A 22767-nucleotide genomic window follows, 5' to 3' on the forward strand; every position below is an offset into this window, starting at 1 on the left:
ACAAATAATGCTGATAAAACCTTGAGCCCCTACTTACCACAAGAAAAATAATTTTTGGAGTGTTTGGAGATTTGCAGGCAGTCTTTTTCCCCTCTCTGAATGTGAAGCTCCTTAATTTACCAGTAATCCAAGGAGACTGTAAAACCTTTCAATGTGAAGTAAGGAAACTCTTCCGTGAGCAGCATTTTTGATGGCTATCCTGAGCTTTTAAAGGTTAACAGAAAATGCCAGGTTCTGCCAAGAAGCTGAAAACATACCGTTTTGCAGTGGTCTAAGACATCTGTGCCTGGAAGCCCTCTCTGACAGGTCTTCTTGTTCACAAATGTCTGCAATGTGAATGCCTGCATCAGAGCTGTCCATTCAGTGATCTTCTTACAGTTGGTAGGGAGTTGCTTCTATTTCTGGATCTGTCTTATCTCAAGATAAATTTATACAGTTGTACAGATGAATCAAGTACTACAAGTGCCAGTTTAACCCTGTAAATGGTGACTAGCTCAGCTGTAGATAACTGCTCTCTAAAAGTATAAAATTAGTTTAGGTGAATCCCTTCCTAAGGTAGAGGATATTAAATCTGTGTTATTTTTATAGCACTGGAGGTACTAATGAGTAAATGAAGATAGCTTAATTTTGTATGTGCACAGGAGAGAGTAGGAACTGTAAAAGTGTGTTCACATATCTGGACCACAAGTAATATGCAATCAAGCTGTTTTTTCATATGATGACTCTTAAGCGTTTTGAGTGTCAGACCATTTCCCGTATAAATGGGTAATGTATTAATGGGCAGCCACAGGTGAGGAAATCACAGTTATTTATGAATTTTATTTTTCTAGTATGTTTACAACCCACTATATATCACGTAGATATAGCCATGTATTTACATGGGTAGTTATGTGTACTCCCTGTACGTATTTGTAATTGCATCATGTGCATAACTAGAGAGAACCACAGAAAGCAAGCACCACCCACTATTTGAGGAAGAACTGGAAACAGCAAATATGGTTGGGTTTTTTTTAATAACAGGATAATCCAGCACCCAAATTCAGAATTTTGAAAAGTTTCAATTAAAAAATCACTTGAATATCTCTGGCTTTAGTAATAACAATTATGATTGCTAGCCCAAAACATTCATGTGTGTATTTGAGAGAGTACTGAGGTACTTCAGGATGTGGTTCATATGGTTTTTTGTGTTCTTATTATGTTCTCAGCTAAATACATGGGATTTGGTGGTTTTAATAGGTAAACACAAGAAGGGAATTTGGTGCAATGGCTCTAGCCCCCATTTTTCTACAAGGAAGTTGATCCTAGACATGGCACAAACACAAGTCATTACAATCTGTCCAGAGTCTGTGGTTTCTATATGTTATTACATATTTAAACCTTTTCTTTAAATTAGATGTGAATCTCTTCAGAGCAAATGACTATATCTGGCTGTTGCTATCTCAGTGGTGGACAGGGGAAGTGTCCACAGGATTTACATTACCACAGAGCAGGTGCTCTGCAGGGAATACAGAACACATGCGGAAGAGGATTTGGATGAAACCTGAGCAATGTGCAATAAAACATGAATGAACTTGGACAACTTATCAGGGATTTACAGAGGTATTTATTTGGCCCCATCACACTGACCTACTTTCTGTCACTGGAACAGGAGGGAAGTGCTGCTGCTGGTTCTAGGCCAAGGCAGCATCTGAAAAACATAAGAGTTGCTCCCAATGTCTCTTAATTTCTCATCAAAGTCTTGGAGTGAGCTGCCACCATCTCACAAGTTTAACTTACTGATTTTATTAATAGTCTACATAATTTATTATATGTGTTAGTTTTAAAATGAATGGCAGGGGCTGGAGTTGTTACCCTGTGCCTGGCATCCCGGTATTCCCCGGGCTGTGCTGCCAGCAGCCTCGTGCAATGGGTCCCCAGCTGCCTGGCATCCCTGCAGCTGGCAGCCGTGGGCTGAGGCTGAGCCTGTCTCAGGAAGAGTGGTGTTGACTGTCTCATTCTTTTTGTATTTTTTTTTCCTGCCAAGCTCTTCAGATGCAAAATATAGTCTTCCACAGCATCTGCCACTTGTCGCATACTGTCCAAAGATGATGAAAAATGCAGAGAGAGAAAAGCTGTCCTGTTGGTTTTGGAGCTCAGGGTGTTGAAATAAAATTGCATGCTATAAGCGTATTGTGACAAGTGGATCTGCTCTGAAAAGAACGTAGAAGAGGCAGTATGGGGCAAAATGCTGATTTGTTTTGTCAGGATTGTACATTGTCCAAGTACAAAGGTTATTTTCGTGACTGCCCAAGCTGTGAATATAGCTTTGTCATTTCTCAGAGGGAACCTCAGTTACCACCACTCTCATACATCATGACCAGTAATGACAAGGTAGGTTCCTGTTTTCCTTTGCATATCAAGTTATGACTTCCATCATCAGGAAGTTTTTGGTACTTCTTTGGTGGCTTCAGTGTGAGTGAAGCTGATTAGAACCTTCTAAACAAGTAAAAAAGACCCAAACCTGAAAGAACCCAGGCTCAGTTTTACTGTGTATTCTTGTAGGAAGGATTATCTGGCCTGACTTTGCATCCTCTTTGTGGAGTACTCTCCTTATGTAAAACATTTTACACATCTCATCCTGCTTCTTAGAAGTTCTCCTTGATATGGGTCTGGCCTTTTATTTTTCTCACCTAGTTTAGGCTTGTAGCACATGTGTCCTATTTTATATGCCTATTATCAGAGGAAGTGGATTAAAGCTGTCACAGATACACTGAACCATAATCGCTTTAGAGGGCCTGCAGGTCTCTAGAGGTAGTAAGTACTTCAAATGTTTATAATACTAGATTCAGCTGATGTTGCTTCAAATCCATTCAGGAGTAAGATCTGGAAGGCAGGAAGCAGGGAGCTTTACGTAGCATTTTTTAATTAAATAAAATTGTTCTGTTAATATTCTGTCTATAAACACTCAGTGCTCAGTTTTGATTTTGGTGGTGTGGTGGGGTTTTTTCACCCTTGTATGGGGCAAAGCCTGTTTCATATGAACCACTGTTTTCACTGCAAAATATACCCATCACCCAACACCTTGGTTGTATAACTTCTTCTATAAGAATTTTCAATCCATTCGTCAGAGCACCGATTTAAAGGCAGTTTGCTGATGAGTCATCTATTTCCAGCTTTTTAAAAAAAATTATAAAATACAAAATGTTATTGTGCTAGGGTAACTGGGTTTGTCATCTGTAGGACACTACACAGTGGTAGGACACTACACAGTGGTTTACCCAGAGAAGCCAAGGGGATTATAAAGGACCTCCGGTGCTCAGAAGCAGCTCTCCTACATGTGATGTACAATATGTTCTGTGCTCTCCTACTTGGAAAGAATTGCTTTTCTTTTTTTTTTTTTTTTTTTTTTTTCAGTATTAGTGTCTCTAGGCTTTATAGATGTGAGGAGGTACCACTCCACTCAAGAAGAGTAGCAGTGCTGTCACTGTTACCATAAAAACAATGCATCCTTTGTCTGCTGATCTCAGTCTGTCTCTGTAGAAGCTCTAGGCAACAAATTTTGTTTTCTTTTTATTCTCAAGTTATATCATGATATCGAGGAATAGCCTTTAAAATGAACAGGACTGAGGAAACAATTTTGTCAAGACAAGAATGAATTGAAGCAAGCAAGCTGGAAATGTATTTAGTTTGAGAAAGTGAGATAGAAATAAGGAGAAAAAATGAAAAACTTGTTTGTAATCGTTGGAATTAGACTCTGGGAAAGACTTTCACAGAATAAAATGAAGAGATGAGAGATCTCCCAAGAGGACCCTGAGGTCCCCCATTCCTTCTGAATTCCTTTGGTATTTAGAATCCTTTTTTTTTCTTTTTTTTCTTTTTTTTTCTTTTCTTTTTCCCTCAGATTTATCTGTTTTGCCCTTATGATTAAAAGGAAGAAAAAAAGGAATCCAAAATAAGGGTCCAAAAGCTAAGATTTGCCAACAAACATTAATTTTGATTTTGAATGTATTTGAGTACCTTGGAAATCCTTCTTTAGAAAAAAATGTTCGGTCAAGATGTGTCACTTCTTGACCTCCCCTCCATCCTAGTGTTCTTCCAGTTGTTTGCTGAGATTTATTGAAGTGTTTTTCCAACAGTGCTGGCTCTTTTTTACAGTAGAAAAGTGATGGTGGGGCTAAGGGTCAGACTGAAGAGCCTTCAATGAAAATTAGATCTTTTATTCTCCTGGTCAAGAAATCTGTTCGTGCTATTAAAAAATAAATTTGCCAAAGTAAATTGAAACTGGAGCTGTAGAGATAGGTGTCATAGCTATCTTTAATCTGGGTCAGGGTTACTGAAGTCTGTTTTGTGAAGGTGGTTTGCATAAAGTACCTTTGAGGTGACTGCCTTTGGGGAGGTTTGCATCCCTGCTGAAGAGCTGCAACTGTCAGGGTCAAGAGTAGACCAGCAGGGGAGGATTTCTATTCCTAAATTGTCCAGAAGAGAGAGTTTGGGTCAGGATTTTGCCTGAAGGAAAGAAAAGTATTCTTATGTTCTGTGGTGGCGGGTTCTTCTTGCCTGTATTGATTTTCTCACCACCACTACTTGCTGTATTTTTCTTATGGAGAAGTGATACCACGCATTTTAAAATTTGGAAAAAAATATTTTCTTTTTTTTTTTTTTCTTTTTTTAAGTATAGCTTCTGTGGACTTTTTATTTAAAGTGGTATGATGAGGTATGTTAGAGGGGACAAAACCAGGTTCTTGTTATTTCTTGGATGGGTCTTCCATATCAAAACAAGAGACCTGGTTGGAGCTATTGATCATGAATACAGTATTATAGCTGGGATTTGACCATGCCTCAAGTTACTGAGTTAAAGCTTTGCCCTCTGATATGAATAGGTATCTAGATTTAAAAATAAATCCTAATCCCTAACATTCTGTGATCCTGTGTAATTTTGTGTTTATACCCAAAATTTGAACTGTCAAGAAATAAATGGTGTGGTGAACTGACATATAGGTCTCTTAATCTGCCTTCAGTTCAGATGTATTTCAGTAATCTCTCATTCACCGTGTATTGCTGTCAGCAGCCTCTAGGGTTTGGGTTTTTTTATATTTATGATGGAAATATCTGTATATGAATCATGTCACTGAGATGCACGTGCCTCTGCAACTTCAAGGAATTAGTAAAAAAGTGCACTGTTTTTCTGTTAAGAATACTGCATTGTTGGGTCATTTGTACCAGTAGGTATTTCTTAATGTAAACAGCTTTCTTACATAAAAAAATCCCTTATTTTCATGTGTAGTAGGTGCAAGATATTTTTTTGAGTAGGTACATATAACTTCTTCTCTTGTTTTTCTAAATTTTCACTGTCAACAGGTATTTCTGTAAAACTTTTTCTGACAATAGGTATTTATTAACAGACTTCTGCAAGTATTTTCTTATTACAGTTATTTAGTGTCTTTATCACAGAAAAACAGATTCATCTAAAAAGCAGTAGCCTGACATCCTTTTCATGTTTTAGAGTGGCTTTCCTAAAATCTGTGGAGACTAGATAATTTTCAACTATGTATCACTTACCTTCAAGTATAGATTTCCCTTTTAATCATATACTAGAGAAAAATGTAGCCTACTATAGCTTTTCAAGTTACACATATATTATGAAGTACTGCTCAATATTTTTCTTTCCCTCTTAGTTTCAGTCACCTGCAATACATAAGAATTTTTAGAAAAGATAGATAAATAGCTTCAAAACATGAAGTGCTGATTATTTTGGAAGACTGAAAGGTCCTTTTCATTTGATCTGCTGTTTATTATTGTCACTGTAGATTACGGTTGAGAATATCTGCAATTTTCCTCCAGTTTATATAATTTTGAATTGAAAGGAAGGGCAGAACTACATTGCATCTGGCAAATAGCTAGCTAACCTAATGCTAACTAATGCTTGCATTGCAAGCATTTAAAACACCTCTTCAGTCAGGTTTCTTAATGATAAAATACAGAGGGCTGGCTTTTCTGACAACCTGTGGAGCATGATTGATGATAGTAACCTTTTCTCTAAATTAAATAGGAAAACTGGGAGCTGGCAGTGCACTGTGCTCAGGCACCCAGGCTTTGGGATAGCAGCTTCCTTTCTTGCTCCTCATCCTATAAGTACACATTTTTATGTTGATTTTTAAATTACATATATACATTCTGGATTTTATTCTCAGGTCCAATTTGTTGACACTCCTTCCCAGTTTATAGTTTCAAAATAGTTATGTTTGTGCTTATTTAATGAAGCAGCAGTTAACACGGGCTAGAGGATTTACTAGATTTTGTTTCCTTTTCTACTCAAAATCAAACTCTAGGTGTAGGAGCAGCTCTCTGCTATTGCAAATGAAGTGCATACTGAGAAAATCTTCAGTATTGTTTGGTAATTTCTAATACAAGGGAAAAGAAAACAAAACCACCTGAGTGAGCTCTTTTGAAATGCGTTCATTTTTCCAGAGAAGGATCTTAAGAGTATACTTGGCTTGGGCATCTATTTTTACTCAAGGAAGCATTTTCTGCAAGAATGTGTACTTAAGTACTATTTTCTCTTCAAATTTCTCTTTGTGGTTATGTCTGGGGGTTTTTCTGCTGTGGCCATCTACAGGTATTTGTAAATTCTTCACACTATTAATTTGGATTAGAAGAGGAATCTGCCTCATTTTTCAAGAATCAAACTGCTCTTCTCCCTTTCATTATTTTAGTGATTAAAATTTACTGATGTTTTATTCTTCAGAACTGCAGTAAGACACCTAATTCTGGTAATTTATAGTCACAGCTAGGTATTTATTCTTCCAAAAATCTCTCCTTCTATCAGATTCTGCTGCTAAATGCTGTCAGATGTTCAAGAAGCTGTGGTCTGATGGCGGGCGTGAAGTCGTCTATTTGTTTTCTAAGCAAAGACCAGACGTTTGTTCTGGCCAAATCAGCAGACTGACTTGCAGTTTAAACCTAAAGTAAAGGTACATCATTTCAGGCTATAACCCAGCCATCTCTCAAGCTATGTGTGAGTCAAAAAGAAAAATGTGAGAGCCAGAGGTAATCAGCTTCTTTGCTGCCGTGTACACCTGGGGTGTTTATGTATGATGGGTTATTCTCTCCCTTGTGTTAATAGAGGGGAATTCAGATTTGTACCTTGGATTAGTTCATTCTTTTCCTTTGCTTTACACTGAGATAGAGATAAAAACAAGACAAAGCTATATTTAGAAATTTAGGCTTGTGAGGACTCATGAGTTCACTTTAGGAACCAGTGATAAATGTGTCTCCCTGGGAGCCCTCAGCAAGTGCTCAGGCACATCACCTTGAGCTCTGGACAGTTCTGGTTACTTTGAGAAGTAAATGGTTGCACACTGAAAAAGAAACTGGGAAGACTTTAAAAATATGAAATCCTGCAGGGTTATACCAAGCCTGTGAGAGGTGAAGTCTTCATTGTTCTGTGACTGACAATGTCTTAGGCAAGAAAGAGTCCAATGTGCTCCGGTAATAGGTGCACTGCTGCTGGCTGTTAAATTTATCCATCAGCAGTCTACTTTTTGCATTTTATTCTAGATTCACACTTACCTTTAATATATTCGCTGCTCTAGTGGCAAGAAAAATTACACTGGGACAAAGGAACAAAAGCAAACATGGCTGAAGAAATTTTAAATAATGTGCAGGTCTCTTGTGGGCATTGATCCATGTGCTTCACGGTGTCAACGATTGTTTGTGAATTGCAGCCATTTTTTCCCCTCTGAACAGACCATTACTTCTGAAATACAGTCATTACCTATTGATTAGCTCTGTAGTAATTTTCATGCATCACTAGTTCAGATAAAAAAAATAAGTAGCACTTATTTTACACCAGTGTGTAAGATCCATACATTGTTCATTAATAACTGAAAAAAAATATATCTTTAGAATATTGATTTTATTGCAGAGCCCAAATTTACATTTTCAATAGCCGTAAGTTTCAGGATAAATTGAAAAAGTCTTAAGGGCTTTTTTTGCTATTGTTTAGCTGTTTGTTTTTTTGATGGGGGAGTTGTAAATGTTCTCCTGTCTCAGGGCAGGGCTGAATAAGTAGGATATATTTTTCGCTGTTGGGTACTAATGTAATTTCCTCTTTTTCCTACTGTATGACTCTCCTTTAAATCCCAATTGTCAGTGATGTGCTATTTTTTGATTAGATGATGAGACCTGAGATTTAGCAAGGAGAAAATAATTAAAACTATTTGTTTCACAGACTGTCAGCAGCTATTAGGGATTAGAAAAATATGAATTAAGGTGGTTTGTTTTGTTTTGTTTTGTTTTGTTTTTTCCTAAGCCACGTTACGGGCTTTACAAACTTCACAAACAATTGTAATCCTCTTTTATTGAGTACAGATTTAAAAGTAAAGGTCAGTTGTGTTTTGGTCATTGAGGAGTTCGTATATTTGGTAAAAACCAAACATTTAGATTATTTTTCTATTAAAAGCGTGCTGCTTGGGAAACTCTTGCTTCTCCACTGTGGCTCCCTTAGCAGAGACCAGGGACCAAAACCTAGCCACATCAGCTCAGCAGATGGCTCGCAAAACCAAGGGGGCTTTGCAGCTCATCCCTCCAGCCATGGCACTGGCTCATGCCCCGGGAATGGCCAAGCAGTGGCAGGATCATGGCTGATGCTGGTGGCCTAAGACCCCCCTCTTGCTCTCCTTCCCTTGCAGCCCCATGTATCCAGCAGTGCAACAAGCTGCACACCACTGGTTCTGGGGCCCCTACAATTCTGCTGTGAGACAAACTTTTTGTTCTTCCCTGTTCTAAGGGCTTTGCACTGCTTGTGGACCCACTGTATCTCCTGTCTTCTCAGATCTGGCTTAGTCAATGTATTGACTAGGTTCATCTAGTTAATTTCCCTTCTCTCTCTTCTTTCTCTACTGTCAAAAGGCTTGGGCTGTCTCCTTTGTTTGCTGCAGAGGTGGTAAGAGCCATTTGCCCTGAGATCCCATGCTTTGAAGGGTGCTGTCTTTTGTTTCTAGAGGGGCTCATTGACGTGGATGGGTGATCCCAGGAGGGTGAGTGTTGGGACTGCACTGGGAGCCCCTGAGAAGCCCCTCTTCCATATGGCTTATGAGATGCAAAAAGAGATCTGAGCCAAGGGGGGAGAAGTGCCTGGCATGTGATGTAGGAGCCACACTCAATAAGGCTGCAGTGAGGGCCTGGCAAGAGGCCAGGGAGGGATTTAAGGGGAAAAGGTAATGAAGAAGAAGCTGGGACTGTCTGTGAGATTGTGAAGGGGCATGATGAAAGGGGAGAAATAGGTGAAAGTTTGGACTGCAGATGTGCTTTACATACCACCTAGAGAAGAGGAGTCCTAATCTTGATTGGAACAATTCAATTCTGCTGTGAAGTACATATTAAATAACAATAGGCAGCTGCAGAGCTGTGCAGACTTGCAGGTGAAGAGCAGAATTTTAAGCAAGCTGCCAGGCGGGCAGGCAAGGCAGCAGGGAGGGCTGGGACAGGCAGTGCGAGCTGGCATCGAAGCCTTCACTCATACCTCAGCCTATATTTTTGGGATTTAAAAGCAGTTACTAAACCGCAGCACAGTTCTGCATTAATTCAACTGGAATTTTGCCTGGGAAGCAGGAGTTTAATCATCTGGAGCATCGCTACTTGCAGTGTATCACAGGGAGGGCTCATTGATTGGAGTCTCAGGGCAAAGGGACGTGTGTAGCACAATGGCATTACCAGAGAGTGGCATTCAATGCAGGCTCCCTAAACAAAGGGAATTATTTCAGCATCAGATGAGGCCGCAACATATACTTATTGAACCACAAAGCCTCACAGTATTTGTTTCCCATTCTAAACTATTGCTCTAACCTTTTAGTCAAAAAGCCCCGTGAATACAAGCGCAACAGAAACTCTCCCGGGGCGCATAATAAAAAGAAAAGGTTAATTCTCACTGTGTTATTTTGGCTATTGATACTTCTGCAAGTGTGAGCACCTGTGCCCTTAATCAGTTCTGTGTTAAAAGGTCTCTGCAGAGGACCTCTTTTTTTTCACTTGCAGACTGGGAGAAGACTAGGTTTGGATAGGATTAAATGTTTTTCTTCTTCACAGTTTTTTCCTTCTTCTTTTTTCATCCTCCTACAGGTAATAAAATTTGCCACTGTGAATCTAATTTTTAACCCAAACCAATACTTCCTGTGACACAAGTTTAGTTATTCACACAGGGCTGGGGGATACTTTCTTACCTCTACAGCAACATGACACTTCTGCTGTGACTTCTGTCATCAAACAAAGGAAACAGAAACGTGGAAAGGATCATGTCTGTCGGCAAATCCAGTCCTGGCTTTTGCAGGGGAGGGATTTTTCATAAATTACTGTCTCCCTCTGCTTACTTTAATGAAGGTTTACACAGCATCTTAGAAATAAGCCTCAGTATTAAAATTAACAGCTTCAGTGGATAGTAAACCTGGGTCTTGCTACTTACTATTACTTAATTTTCAGTGCATTTCACTGCCCTGCTTTCCTGTATCTGTCAAGAGCTGCCACCTTTTCCCCTCTAGGTCCCTTTGCAAATGAAAAACATTGTCACCTCTCCCCAGGCTAACATCCCCCTCTGAACTATGGGTACCAATCTGCCCTACTTTCAGACCATTTAATTGATTAAATGATGAGTTAAAACTCATGAGTAATTGTTTTCAATGGAAGGTTTTTGGTTCTCAGATCTTCAAAACATTTGTGTGACTGAGTGTTTGTGTGTTTGCTCTCTCTATAATGAGCTCTGCTGGTGCTTCATGTCTTGCCTGACATACTTTTAGAAACATGACTAATCTTCTTGCAATCAATGGCACTATTTGATTGTCTAAAGTTATACATGTTCTTTGGGGCTCTTCTCAATTGAAGCCATGGGTAGGTTCCCTAATGGACAGTAAAGAGCCTCTGGGTTGATTGATTTAAACAAAGGGATTTAAGTTACAGAGCTTATACTCACTTTCATTCTAAGCAATAAGAAGACTAATATGAATCACAAGATTCAGCCCTCCTTTGCAATTGTGTATTTAGTTATTTTGTTAACACCAGGTTGATTCTGATTTGCCAGTAAGCATTCAGATTTGTTGATTTGCAACTGAGTATAGTCCTTGCCTTTACATTTAGTAATCGAGACAATAAATTATGGAGGCAGCTCAATCATTGTATGGTTTCAGAATTTATCTGTGATTTCATTATTTTAGCATTCTGTTGTGGTAGAAAATGGGAAACAGTAGTTTTATTTATTTTTTTTTTTTTACAAAAAAAAGCTTTTTCCAGATGAAATATGAGTTTAATTAAAATGGAGAAAACTGTCATTTTAAAGGGCTTTTATTACTTAAACAGAAATACCTGGAACTTACTGGACATATTTTTCTCATAAAACCAAGGATATATGATCTGTAATTACTGACTAGAAGAGACTAATTCTGTTTACTTTTTCTGTCAGAAAGACTAGAAAATCTGAGCCTCTCCCACGCATTTCAAATCTGAGCCTCTTTCAGTAGAAATACAGTCTACTCTTCTTGTTTTCCATCTCCAGAGTATGTTACTAGGGACAGACCTAAATTAACCCCTTTGTTTATATCTTTTTAGTTTATTGTTTGAGATTAAATACTGAAATTACCATCTATTGGAATTATATAAAACATAAATTTGCAGAAGATTCCTTCCCTCCTCACCATATTTATCTCTTCCAGTTTGAGCTTTCTCCTGTCAGCTTGGGGAATATTGCAAAATTATTAATTTACACACAGTAACTATATATAAAAAAATTAAAGCCAGACCACTTGGGGCACGGACAAATACCCCAGTGTTATTTGGTGGTCTACTTGAGACTTCTTTCTTCAGCCAGTGCAGCCTCTGAAGGATTATCATGTTTCAGTCCTGCAGGAAACCTCAGTCAGTGAAAGGGAAAAAGAGACGAAGGCTGAGGCCCAGAGCAAGGGTAAGGACTGTGAGATGATGTCTCTTTTTCCACACAAGAGCTTTCTGTCAAGCAAACAGCTCTGCTGTTGACTGACCACCTCAGTGGCCAAGCGTCTCCCTGCAGGGCTGTATGTGGACCCCCTCTACCCCTCAGCAGGACATGTTGCAGCTGCCAGCACGCAGCTACCATGTAGATGAGACAAATCTGTGGGAAAGTGAATTTCTGCTTTCATCTACCATCTTCCTAGGTGTATTTTCAGCTTGCATGCTGCAAATGCAGAGATGTAGCACTCTGTACTCATTTTGAATTACTTTGTGTGCTTTATTACTTCTGGTTCCCATCTTTGCTAGCATGAGCACATGGCCTGCTGGAGTCCTGCTGGAGGAGAAGTGTCCTCTGCTGCCCTTACCTGGTGGTCTGGGAAGGGATTTGCACTTTCTGATGTGAGCCATCTCATTTCAGTAAGTGCCTCAAGCAGGTAAGTGAAAAGCCTGGGCTAGGAGCCAGCTTCTCCCAGCCCCACCACCAGGCTGAGCCCACAGGTGGGAAAGAGTCCTGATGTTTTTTGGGGTGCAAGAGGGGTGTTGTAGCAGTTTTAAACAGAAGAGGCTGTGAAATAGCAGTTGCCCTGTGTAATTTTGGGTTATTTCATTTGGTCTCTGTTCTGTACAGTTCTTCTTCTTTTTGATCTCTTTGTTGTTTGTAAAGCTTTGCTGTATTGTGGTTGCCTTTTAAATATTTAGAAGTTCCATGCCCATCCTGAGTGCTTATAAGCATTAAAAAAAAAATAACCATCCGTATAAGAAAGTTGGGAGATATGTCAATTCCAATTTTCTAAGAAGGGAGAACAAGATCTTTAACTTCTTAAATATTTAACAACCAGTAAAAGAGCAAAGATGATGGCAGGGGGCTACAAGTCAGAAGCTGCCATGTATCTCATGCCTAAAGTCTTTTGTTTTCAGCAAAAGCTGGCAAAGATATTTTAGTTTGTGTGAGCAGGCAGGTAATAAAATAAATTGTTCAGGGGCATATGCACTCAGGAGAATCCTCTTCATCACTTAGACCCTTGCTATGTCTCCTGCTGTCTGGGACAGGTGAAAATTAAGCTACCATTTCAAATGTTAATGTTTCTGTGTGCTTGTCTTTGTCGTTTCATTTCTTTTGCCAAAACTGGCACAATTTGAAAGAACTCGGCAACTGAAGAAGACCCATGTATGGGATAATGCATAGCGAATGAAAGATCTAGAGTTTTCATGGTTGTTGTTTTTAAGTCCTCTTTACTTTTTCTCCATTCACATTTTGATTCATATCTAAATTGTGTTTTCAACTCAAAAAACAGGCACATATTATTAAATGGTACAGATGATCCAGCCACTGCTTATCAAAGCAGTCGCGTCTCCAAAAGCTTTGTTGGAGGGTTGAGCAGCCTTACTCTCTTAGTCATATTTCTCTGATGGTAATAGTTCAAAACTCAGTGGAATTGAAGCCTTTTATAGTTAATAAAGATAACAGGATGGTTCCTTAGCATATATTTAGCATTAACACTAAGCTGTAATTAAATATTCTTACTTAATGATGGATCAGTCTGCATCTTGGAATGAAGAAGATTATGTTGAATTGCTTGCATGATACTGTAATTATGGTCATAAAGCTGGTAGTAAACAAATAAATTGTGTATTTTCCTTTACAAACACAGACAAGGACTAACAGCCTAGTCTGCAAAGCATCGGGATTAGGATTTAAGAGTCTCATTCTTTCCTCATCTCCCTGGCTTGCGCATTTGTTTCAGTAAATCCCTTTGTCTCTCTGTGACTAGAGGTGTTGCAGAAAATCCCAGATTATGTGAAGATACCCAGGACAATCCTGAGTGATTTAAGTCAGGCATCCTCAGCCATGGGTGGCTGCTGGACATCACCTGTTTTACAGGATGATTAACCAGACAGAGTGCCCTGCCTGCAGAAGAGGTTCCAGCATTTTGCATGTGCTGTCTTGTCCCTCTCCTCCTGTCACTGCCCGCCTTATTTCCAAGAGACTGGATGTTCTTCCAGCAAGTGACTGCCCCTTGCTGAATGTTTATGCAGTGTCTGGGGCAGCAGGCTCCTAGCTGTCACATTTTGCATATTGTTACTGAACGGAGCGAGGTAACAAGTCAAATGTAATTTGAGAGGCTGCAGCGATATCTCAGCTCTGGCTTTGAAGACACCGCTGCCTGCCACAAAGCGAGCTTAGGGATCAGCCTTTAGCAAAGTAATCTTCCTCAGTGCCCTTGCCAAAATGAACAAAGGAGTCAGTTATGATTAATGACTTTGACCGAAGTTTCAAGTCCCTTCTCAAATTCAGTCGTGTAAAGTTGGGTTCATTTTTCTGGTTTTTTGTTTTTTTTTTTAAATTGCTTAAAACTAAAGATTGTTCTTCTAGGCCTTAATTTCAGTAGCTCAGAAAATTTCAACTAAGGATCTACAAATTCCCCACTCAAATTGCTGGGGATACATTGAACTCTACAAGTGAGTTCACTGTTGAAACTGCTATTTAAAGTCAATGGAGATCTTTTCAGTGTGGCCCAGAAAACTGGCCACCTAATAGGGGCTTAATTTAGCAGTCTGATAACATAGGCATTTGATGCTATTTGAGATGACCCCTGATGTCCTACTTAGTCGGAAGCATCTGCTTTGGAAGGGGTGTTCAGAGCCACTACTGCTATCTTCCTCTTCTTCAAAACCTTTGCTCGTGTTTTGAGTCTGACAGAAGAGCCATTCCAGAACTTCAGAGAAGAGCTGCCTGGTAATATTCCAGCAAAACAGACTTCTCAGAAGGCATTGCTCTGTCATAAAACAAAGTGAAACCTTCTACTGTTGACTCTATCAAATAATTATATGGGAAACCAGGTAATCAAGGCCGGAGCCCTGTCTGCTCTTTGGGGTCCTGAGCACCAGCCTGACCCCGGTTGTCTTGGGGGGCAGCTCTTTCTTTCTGTGGTCTTCTTTGTCTACAGTCATCCCAGCCACCAGGTATGAAGGTGGTGCTGGGCTTCCCAGACTGTCTGTAGACTTGGATTTTTTTTCTTTCCAGAAAAACTGGTTTCAATAGGAAGTAAAGGAGAGATTCAGGATTTTATATTCCCTGTGTCTGTCTGCCACCTCCCTCTGCTTCTGCTCTTTACAGTGTCTTGTGATAGGATGTTCAGGGAAAAGCTTCTCTTTTTCCCAGAATAGGCATGACTTATTCATTTTATAAAAATCCTCTGCTTCATTTTTTTTTAGTTTGAAAATTGCCTTTTGCTCTTAATTCATGTTTCATCTTTTATTATATATTCATATCTTTGATTCAGAAATTATTTTTCTATAGCCACAACATTGTCAGGAAAAAGGCTTCACATTTTAGTTCAGCTATTTCTGTTTCTAGCTGCTGTCTTATTTAAAGATGAAATCTAAAGAATTTTATTATGCAGTGAATTAAATAAAGAATTCCTTTTGCCATGAGTTGGAGATTGAAGATAAATTAATTTGATGGTGCTGACTGGGTCTCAAGGGAAAACTCTATATTCAATAAAACATCTCTATCTCTTTCTGGTTTATGATCAAGGCAGAAATTGGATAGAAAGAGAATAATAGTGAGCTACATGGGAAAGAATAGGAGGAGAGAGAGAATGCAGATGGAAACCAGGCTTTTTGACTGAAGGGGGTGATGTCTAAAAAGCTGTGCTGCCAGACCTCTCTGGCACCTCTGATTTCCAAGGGATCCGACACTTGGTCCTGGCCACCGGTCTCACCAGGTCTTAGAGTCAGCTGCTCCAGCCTTATTGATCAAAAGTTTCTGAACAAATCCTTACACCTGCATGATGGTTTCCTTTTCTAGCATTTTTGTACCTGATGTTTCAACTGATTCCTTTTTTTGGATTAAATTTTCAAAGCAGCGACCATGTTAGGAGGCTTAGGCAACTGCCAAAGTTGCACAAGAAGCATTGAGCACATACAGCCCATGTCTTTACCAGGGGACTGTGACACTAGTGCAGCTGGTATTATTTCACCTAGAGTCTTGCAGCAGTAAGTAACCTGATTTTGAAATGGTTCTGCAGTTTGCAGAGCTCAGTAATCACTGCTCCCTGGGACAGGGGTGATTTATTTCTCACAGGTTTGTTTGCTTTAATATTCATGGGAACGCAATCCCAGCCATGCTTTTTCTGACAGTTTTCAACCTGTTCTGTGTTGCAGTGGCTTCATGTTTGCCTCTGTTCTTGAGACTCAGGCAGTGCATTGAAGGTGACTGGGTGTCACCCTTCTGTTAGCTGCCAGCAGGTAGATTAAAGACTTTGCTGTACCAAATAACAGTAATTTCATGTTCTCATTCCTGTTGGCAAGCCCCCCACTGTGCATATGTGTAATAGTGATCAGGGATTCCAGATGATTGTTGTCTTTCCTGGAGACAAAAAAGACAGAAAACTCTGTATATGTGGAGTTTTTCAGTCCAGATACAAAACAATAAAATACTAACATTTGCAGAACATTACCATATTAATTAAAAAAGTAAAGAATGCTGGCAGAAGTGTCTGAGTACCCAGGCCCAGAAGATGGCACATTTAGTGCTTGCTGTGTCTTCCTGGCTAGAACCTAGGAACTGTGTCACTAGCCAAGACATGTCTTCTTCTTAGCTGAGACAGAAATGGACTGATTAAAACTTATCCAGTTAATAAAGCAGGGCCACAAACCAAACCCTGAAGTCTCTCTCCAAAAACATCCCAGAAAGCTCCTTTAACTCATCAACCCATGAGCAGATTTCCCATATGAACTGAAAAATGCATGCTGGATATGAATACATGAAGTAGGACCACATGACAAAAATCAGGGTCAGTAAGTGTTCCTAAAGCAGCCTACCTAATATTGCTGATGAGGGACACTCCACCAATACTTAATCTGTTCTGCATCACAAATTGCATGGTTAGAGGTGTTTTAGTGTTTTAGTATATTCTTCCTCAGAATTAAGTCATTTGCAAGTATACCAGACAGTTCTGGGTGCACATTTCCCTGTTTGGCCCCTCATTTGTGTCCCTCAAAGTGCAGCTGTGATGTTGGTCATTGACTTTTCCATCTGCTTCCCTCTTTCTGCCTTGTTTGCCCAGCCCTTTCTCCTAGCATGTCCCAAGTAGGCAGCATCCTGAAGTCATAAAATATAAACCCAGTACAATCTACTGACTGACTGGGGCAAGGGGAAGCTATTCCACAGTAAGTATCTGATACCATAGATGCTTTTTTAACCAGCTCTGACAACCATTACAATATGAAGTTCGTGCATGGCATCCATCCAAACTGTTTGTCACAGTGTTTAAGACACATAGAAAAGTTTTCAGTGTTTGCTAGTACTGAAAATGGTACTGGCAAAATGAATGTATTGCAGATGAAGAATGATAGGAGTTCATTAGTTCTGTTTCCTGACAAGTTTTCTGTGGTTTCTGAAGCAGGCGCATGATATTTAAAGAGTTAAGGTGTTGTGCCTACTGCAGACAAACAAAAAAGATGTGATATTTCATGGTGATATGGCTGTAGGGACTGACTGTTGTCAGCTAGCACATTTTGAGTGCAATAGCACCTAATATTGGCAAAGTTACGTGGCGCTCAAAAATGCATTCATGTATTAACTGGCAAATCTTAGAAAAACAAAACTAAACCACAAATACACTGCAGCTTTTTGGTATAACACTTCAGATTCCCAAAGAAGGGAAGGAACTGGTTCCTGTTTGTGTAGAGCATCGTGGCAAACATCTTGGGTTTTATTGATCAAGGTATTCAGCCACTGGCTGATGATTTCTCTGGCCTCCCATCAGGTGTTGTTGGCATTCAAAGGACAGATCAGATGTGTTGCTTATGGTTCTTTTCTTTCCCAAGGTCTTTATGGTTTCTCCTCATCTTTTAATCAGCTCTCAGGTAGTAAAATAAGAGCTATGGGACTCCCAGGAAAGCTTGCAATCAGGAGTGGGGCTGCCATTGCTGGAACAATTCATCTCACTCTCTCTCCTGGTACTCATGAATTGCTCCAGTGGCAACCACCTGCTGCCAGCTTCTTCAAGAGCTCCTCAGGTGATGTTAAACAAGCAGGATGTGTGTGTGTTGCTGTTGATCTGTGGGGAGGATCGAGTGGTTTGGTAAAGAGCCTTGAGTGTGTGTGGGCAGGTGGCTGTACAGTGCTTTCCAGGTAGGTATCATCTCTCCTATGAAGACAGGATGAGAGAGATGGGGTTGTTCAGCCTGGAGAAGAGAAGGCTCTGGGAAGACCCTATAACAGCCTGACAGTACCTGAAGGGGCCTAGAGAAAAGCTAGGGAGGGACTTTTTATAAGGGTATGTAGTGAAAGGACAAGGGTTAGTGGCTTTAAAGTGGAAAAGGTTAGATTTAGGTTAGACATTAGGAAGAAATTCTTCACCGTGGGGGTGGTGAGAACAGTGGAACAGAATGGCCAGAGAAATTGAGGCTGCCCCCTCCCTGGAAGCATTCAGGGCCAGGTTGGATGGGGTTTTGAGCAACCTGGTCTAGTGGGAGATGTCCCTGCCTATGGCAGGGGGATTGGAATTAGATGATTTTTAGGGTCCCTTCCAATCCAAACTCTTTTATGAATCTATAATCCAGAGGTGGAATAACAGCATATGTTTTTTCTTCCAGCCTGTCAAAACAGGTAGGTCATCCACCCAGCCAGAAGACCGGAGGTCTGTTGATGTAGGGTTTCTTTTTATTGTTATTAAAATAGAAAACACGCCAAACCAAATAAGAGATCCTCAAGTAAGGAAACATTAAAGCTTTCAACATTAATTAAGTACTCAGAAGATGGGGTAAGACAATTAATTAATCATACATATGCAACTCTACTCCCCATTGTACAGGAAAAATTGTTTTCCTTTAGCTTAAATTATTATTTGCTAATTGCTTAATGTAGTATAGTATTTTTCCCTTATGTGTTTAGATAATTGCTTTTAGCAATAGATGATAAAAAGCAGGTGATAGAAACGAGCATTTTTGCCTAGAACCTTCTACTCAGCATGTTAGATATGGTGGTCATAATGAAGAAGAAGCTAAATTTGTGAAAAGTTACACAAGCTGATGATGTCACTGTGCTTATAGACTGGTCCCAATGTCGCCATGATAGCACATCTGTTATTGTCTGAACCTGCCCCATATTCTCACTGTATTGAAGAGTAGGAAATACTTTGCCATATAAAATGCTTTGGTAAAGGTCTACTAAGGTTGCATAAATCATAGAATTGTTAGGGTTGGATGGGACCTTAAAGATCATCAAGATCCAACTTCCTTGCATGGGCAGGAGCACCTCCCACTAGAGGAAGCTGCACAAGGCTTCATCCAATCTGGCCTTAAACACTTCCAGGGAGGGGACATCAACAACCTCCCCAGGCAACTTATACAGCGTCTTACTATCCTCATGATGAAAATTTTTTCCTGATATCTAACCTAAATCTACCCTCTTTCAGTTTAAAACCATTGCCCCTTGTCCTGTCACTAACCTCTTTGGTGAAAAACCACACAAACAATAAATGAATAATATTGGAATAATAAATAAATAAATCTGGAATAAACCAAACAACTGTTTCTCAACTCATATAAAGCCTTTATGTAATATATTTCATATTATTTTTAATAAGTCCCCTCTGGTGAGGAACTTAATTGACATATGATGAAAAAATAAAAATCTTGATAACTGCATAAAATAATCCATGAATAATATCATGGGATAACCTTCCTATCAAACCACAAAAGGCATGTGGTTGTTCTGATACTGTAAGAAGATCCATACAGACCAGTCTCTGAGGCTATAGAGAGCCCTGCTTGAAAGAATGTAATCACACAAATTCTGCCTTCACACCATTTTTTTAAAGCATTTTAGTTTTAAGGTGTTGTCAATAAGATTTGTGAGTCATTGACACTGACATTTATACTTGTTTGTGCTGCAGTGCTGTTGAACACCAGACCATAATGTCCAGTGAACAACTGCATGAAATAATGGTTTATCTGTATTAGTAGATTTTTTAAGTAAAGCACAGCACTACCTTAAAAATTATGTTTCCTTCTGCCATCCAGAAGAAATTGCATAAAATAAGAATGCTTGTATTCATCATTATTCTTCTGCTTTACAGAATTAAGATATTTTCTATAGTGTCATAGCTGATCATGGATAACAGATTCTACCTGAGCGTGTGGATCCCAGCTTTTTATGGAGTCATGATGGTCCTGCAAAGAATTATGCATGCACATGGCTTTAGATTGATTAAATGGACTGCACTATTTTCCATAAAATGATGAGGAGGGAAGAACAAGTATTAGAGTACTAAATTAACATAAATAAACACATTTTATTAAGTGCTTTTTAATAAGCACTAGATAGTAGCTCACAGTAGACTCATCTTATTAAAAACTACCTTAATATTCCAGCAGTTACCTGGACTCTTAATTAGTGTTCTGACTGATATTTTGAGGAGAGAGTAGCCAGTTGGATAACTGCACTGTCATCTTTTATTCAGTGGAATTTGGAATGGGTGTCATTGCATGGGGACTAATAGTAACAGCTGCCTATTTTCTGGCCATTCAAGGAATGGGTGGTGGTAATACCACTCTTTGCAGCCTGTTGGCATAAATAGTTTTCTGTCAGGTTAAACACCTTCAGACAGGGGCTTGGTAGGGAACCAGTAGAGCTCTGTGCATTGAAATACCTTGACTGGGCACATTTCTTCAGCAGTTCCCTTTTGAGGGACCGAGCCTCTTGTCATGCGGGGAATGTGTTTCCCTTGCAGAATCTGAGGGCTCTCTGCCCTGGCAGCAGCCAGAAAGGTTGGTTTGGGTAGCTTTGTATTATTGTATGATTGTATGGCATGGCTCTAACTTATAAATGAGACCAAATGCCAGATTCATCAGAGAAATTGATTATAGAACATAGAACAAATTATGTTCTATGTTTTGTAACAGTGAGAAAGCAGAAAAATTGTTTCTTTTTAAAATATCTGAACCTTGTCAGAGAAAGCTTTGAAATTACTTAGATTTATCTCTCTTTTTAATTGGGCATTGAGTAAGCTATTCAGTATTGTCTCATTCATAAAGTGAGTTCTTCAGGAAAAGACACCCTGTCAGGAGCAGCAGACACAGCTGTGAGCAGCAGCAGTACTGTTAGTGACTCAGAACTACTGCAAGTATTGTAAGATGACACATTATCATCTAGAAGACATGGATCATAATCACATCACTGATAAAGACAAAATAGATAAAATGTTGTGTTTTAAATAAAAAAAAATCCACTGAAATTATTGCAGTGATAGACACGTGATCCTGCTGTATGCAAATGGAAATGTTTTGCATATCCCTGGGATGAAAGGATTTATCACTTTTAGCTATTCATTTATTAATTTTCATTTGAAACTCATGGTATAACAGACATTACAGATATCTTACCACTTTGCCTCACAAACTTTGCAGAACTCTGATGAGTGTGCTCAGTGTAAAAGGTAATTTCCTGGTTTACCTGCCTGCTTGAGCTACAGTATGGAATCTTAATTTTCTGTCATGGTTTCCATGATCCCTTGCTTGTGTCATATTTTTGTTACAATGAGCACATTGCTCATAGAGCATAGCCTTCTTCTTCTAAAGGCAGAGTACAGACCCTTTCATCCTTGTAAAATGAATAATTAAACTAAAATTTTTATACTTGTGTTTGCTTTTGGGTGTATTACCTCTAACTGTGAAAACTAAATCAATTATTTTGAACACTCTATCTGACTAGCTCTTGGAAAAATGGACCAGAGTTTTCCATATATCTGTTCCGTGGCTTTAAGCTATCTCAAAATAGCACTGTTGTAGAAATGGACTGTACTCTAGCAGTTGGGTAGGTGTCATTTTTATCACTATCAGCTTGAGGTTTGCCTACCGCCCACAAATACGATGCACAACTAGAGAAGCTGATTGTCACTGGTGAGATTCCATGACATAATGTAATTCTTCTATTGTACCTGTCTTGCCTGCATTTGTTTTTCATTTTATTTTGGTTTGTTTTGTTTTATTTTGTTTCTATAGACTCCAGAGGAAGGAGCCTCTACAAGCATCTATGCAGCAGTATCGCCTGAGATGGAAGGGGCTGGCGGCTGCTACCTTTACAATGAGGAAAGGACAAAATCAGCTGACATAGCATATGATGAGGAGCTGCAGAGAAGGCTCTGGACAGAAAGCTGCAAGATGGTTGGGATTCCTGATGAATCCAGCAGAGTTCCCTAGAAGAAACAATTTCCGGTTGGGTGAACGAAATGTATTGACAAGCATCTTAGGTGAATTCTTGCAGCATCAGTCATCATCTTGGAAATCACTGTTCAGTCTCAAAGGCAAACATGAACAGCTCTGTTCTTTGCTTGAATCCCTAGTCTGCTAGGGTGTGTGGGAAGTATTCCCACAGAAAGATGTAGTGGTTGGTTTTAAATCTAACCATCAGTTTTGTAAATCATGATGTTTCAGTCTGTGATTAAAATACAATCTTTAACCTTGTGCAGAGTTGAGTTTTCATTTTTAAACAAACAAAAAAAACTTTCCCTGGTGAGAATGTTGTCTATGGCATGTTGAACTTAAGGCACCTTTGTACATGTAACTTACTCTTTTTAAATAATTTTTAAATTTGATCTTTCAGGCATGTTATAATGACAGTCAGCTTGTTCTAATGCAGACATTTGACATTCATGCTCACTATGCTGTTTCTATTGTAGTGTTAGTGTTATATGTCAGTGTTTATCCAGAAGTTTTAAGGAAGGTCAGAGCCAAAAAAGAGTAAATAAAGAAGGTCTTCAGACAGGATATTGAATTCAGGTGTTTTTCCATTTGAGTTCAGCT

General features: G+C 39.3%; 1 protein-coding gene across 2 annotated transcripts in view; it reads left to right on the plus strand.

Moving 5' to 3' along the window:
• The window catches only part of DHRSX (dehydrogenase/reductase X-linked), a 169004-nt gene extending 146581 nt beyond the window's left edge, over window positions 1–22423 (plus strand). For both annotated transcript variants that reach the window (XM_030446439.1, XM_030446450.1), the window contains one exon: window positions 21967–22423. In XM_030446439.1, coding sequence (XP_030302299.1) covers window positions 21967–22164 — 198 coding nt within the window. In that variant the 3' untranslated portion in view covers window positions 22165–22423. The remainder of the gene's footprint in view (window positions 1–21966) is intronic.
• The last annotated feature ends 344 nt before the right edge of the window (window positions 22424–22767 follow it).

This window comes from Calypte anna, chromosome 1 (genome assembly GCF_003957555.1).
Source record: "Calypte anna isolate BGI_N300 chromosome 1, bCalAnn1_v1.p, whole genome shotgun sequence".
NCBI classification, from domain to species: domain Eukaryota; kingdom Metazoa; phylum Chordata; class Aves; order Apodiformes; family Trochilidae; genus Calypte; species Calypte anna.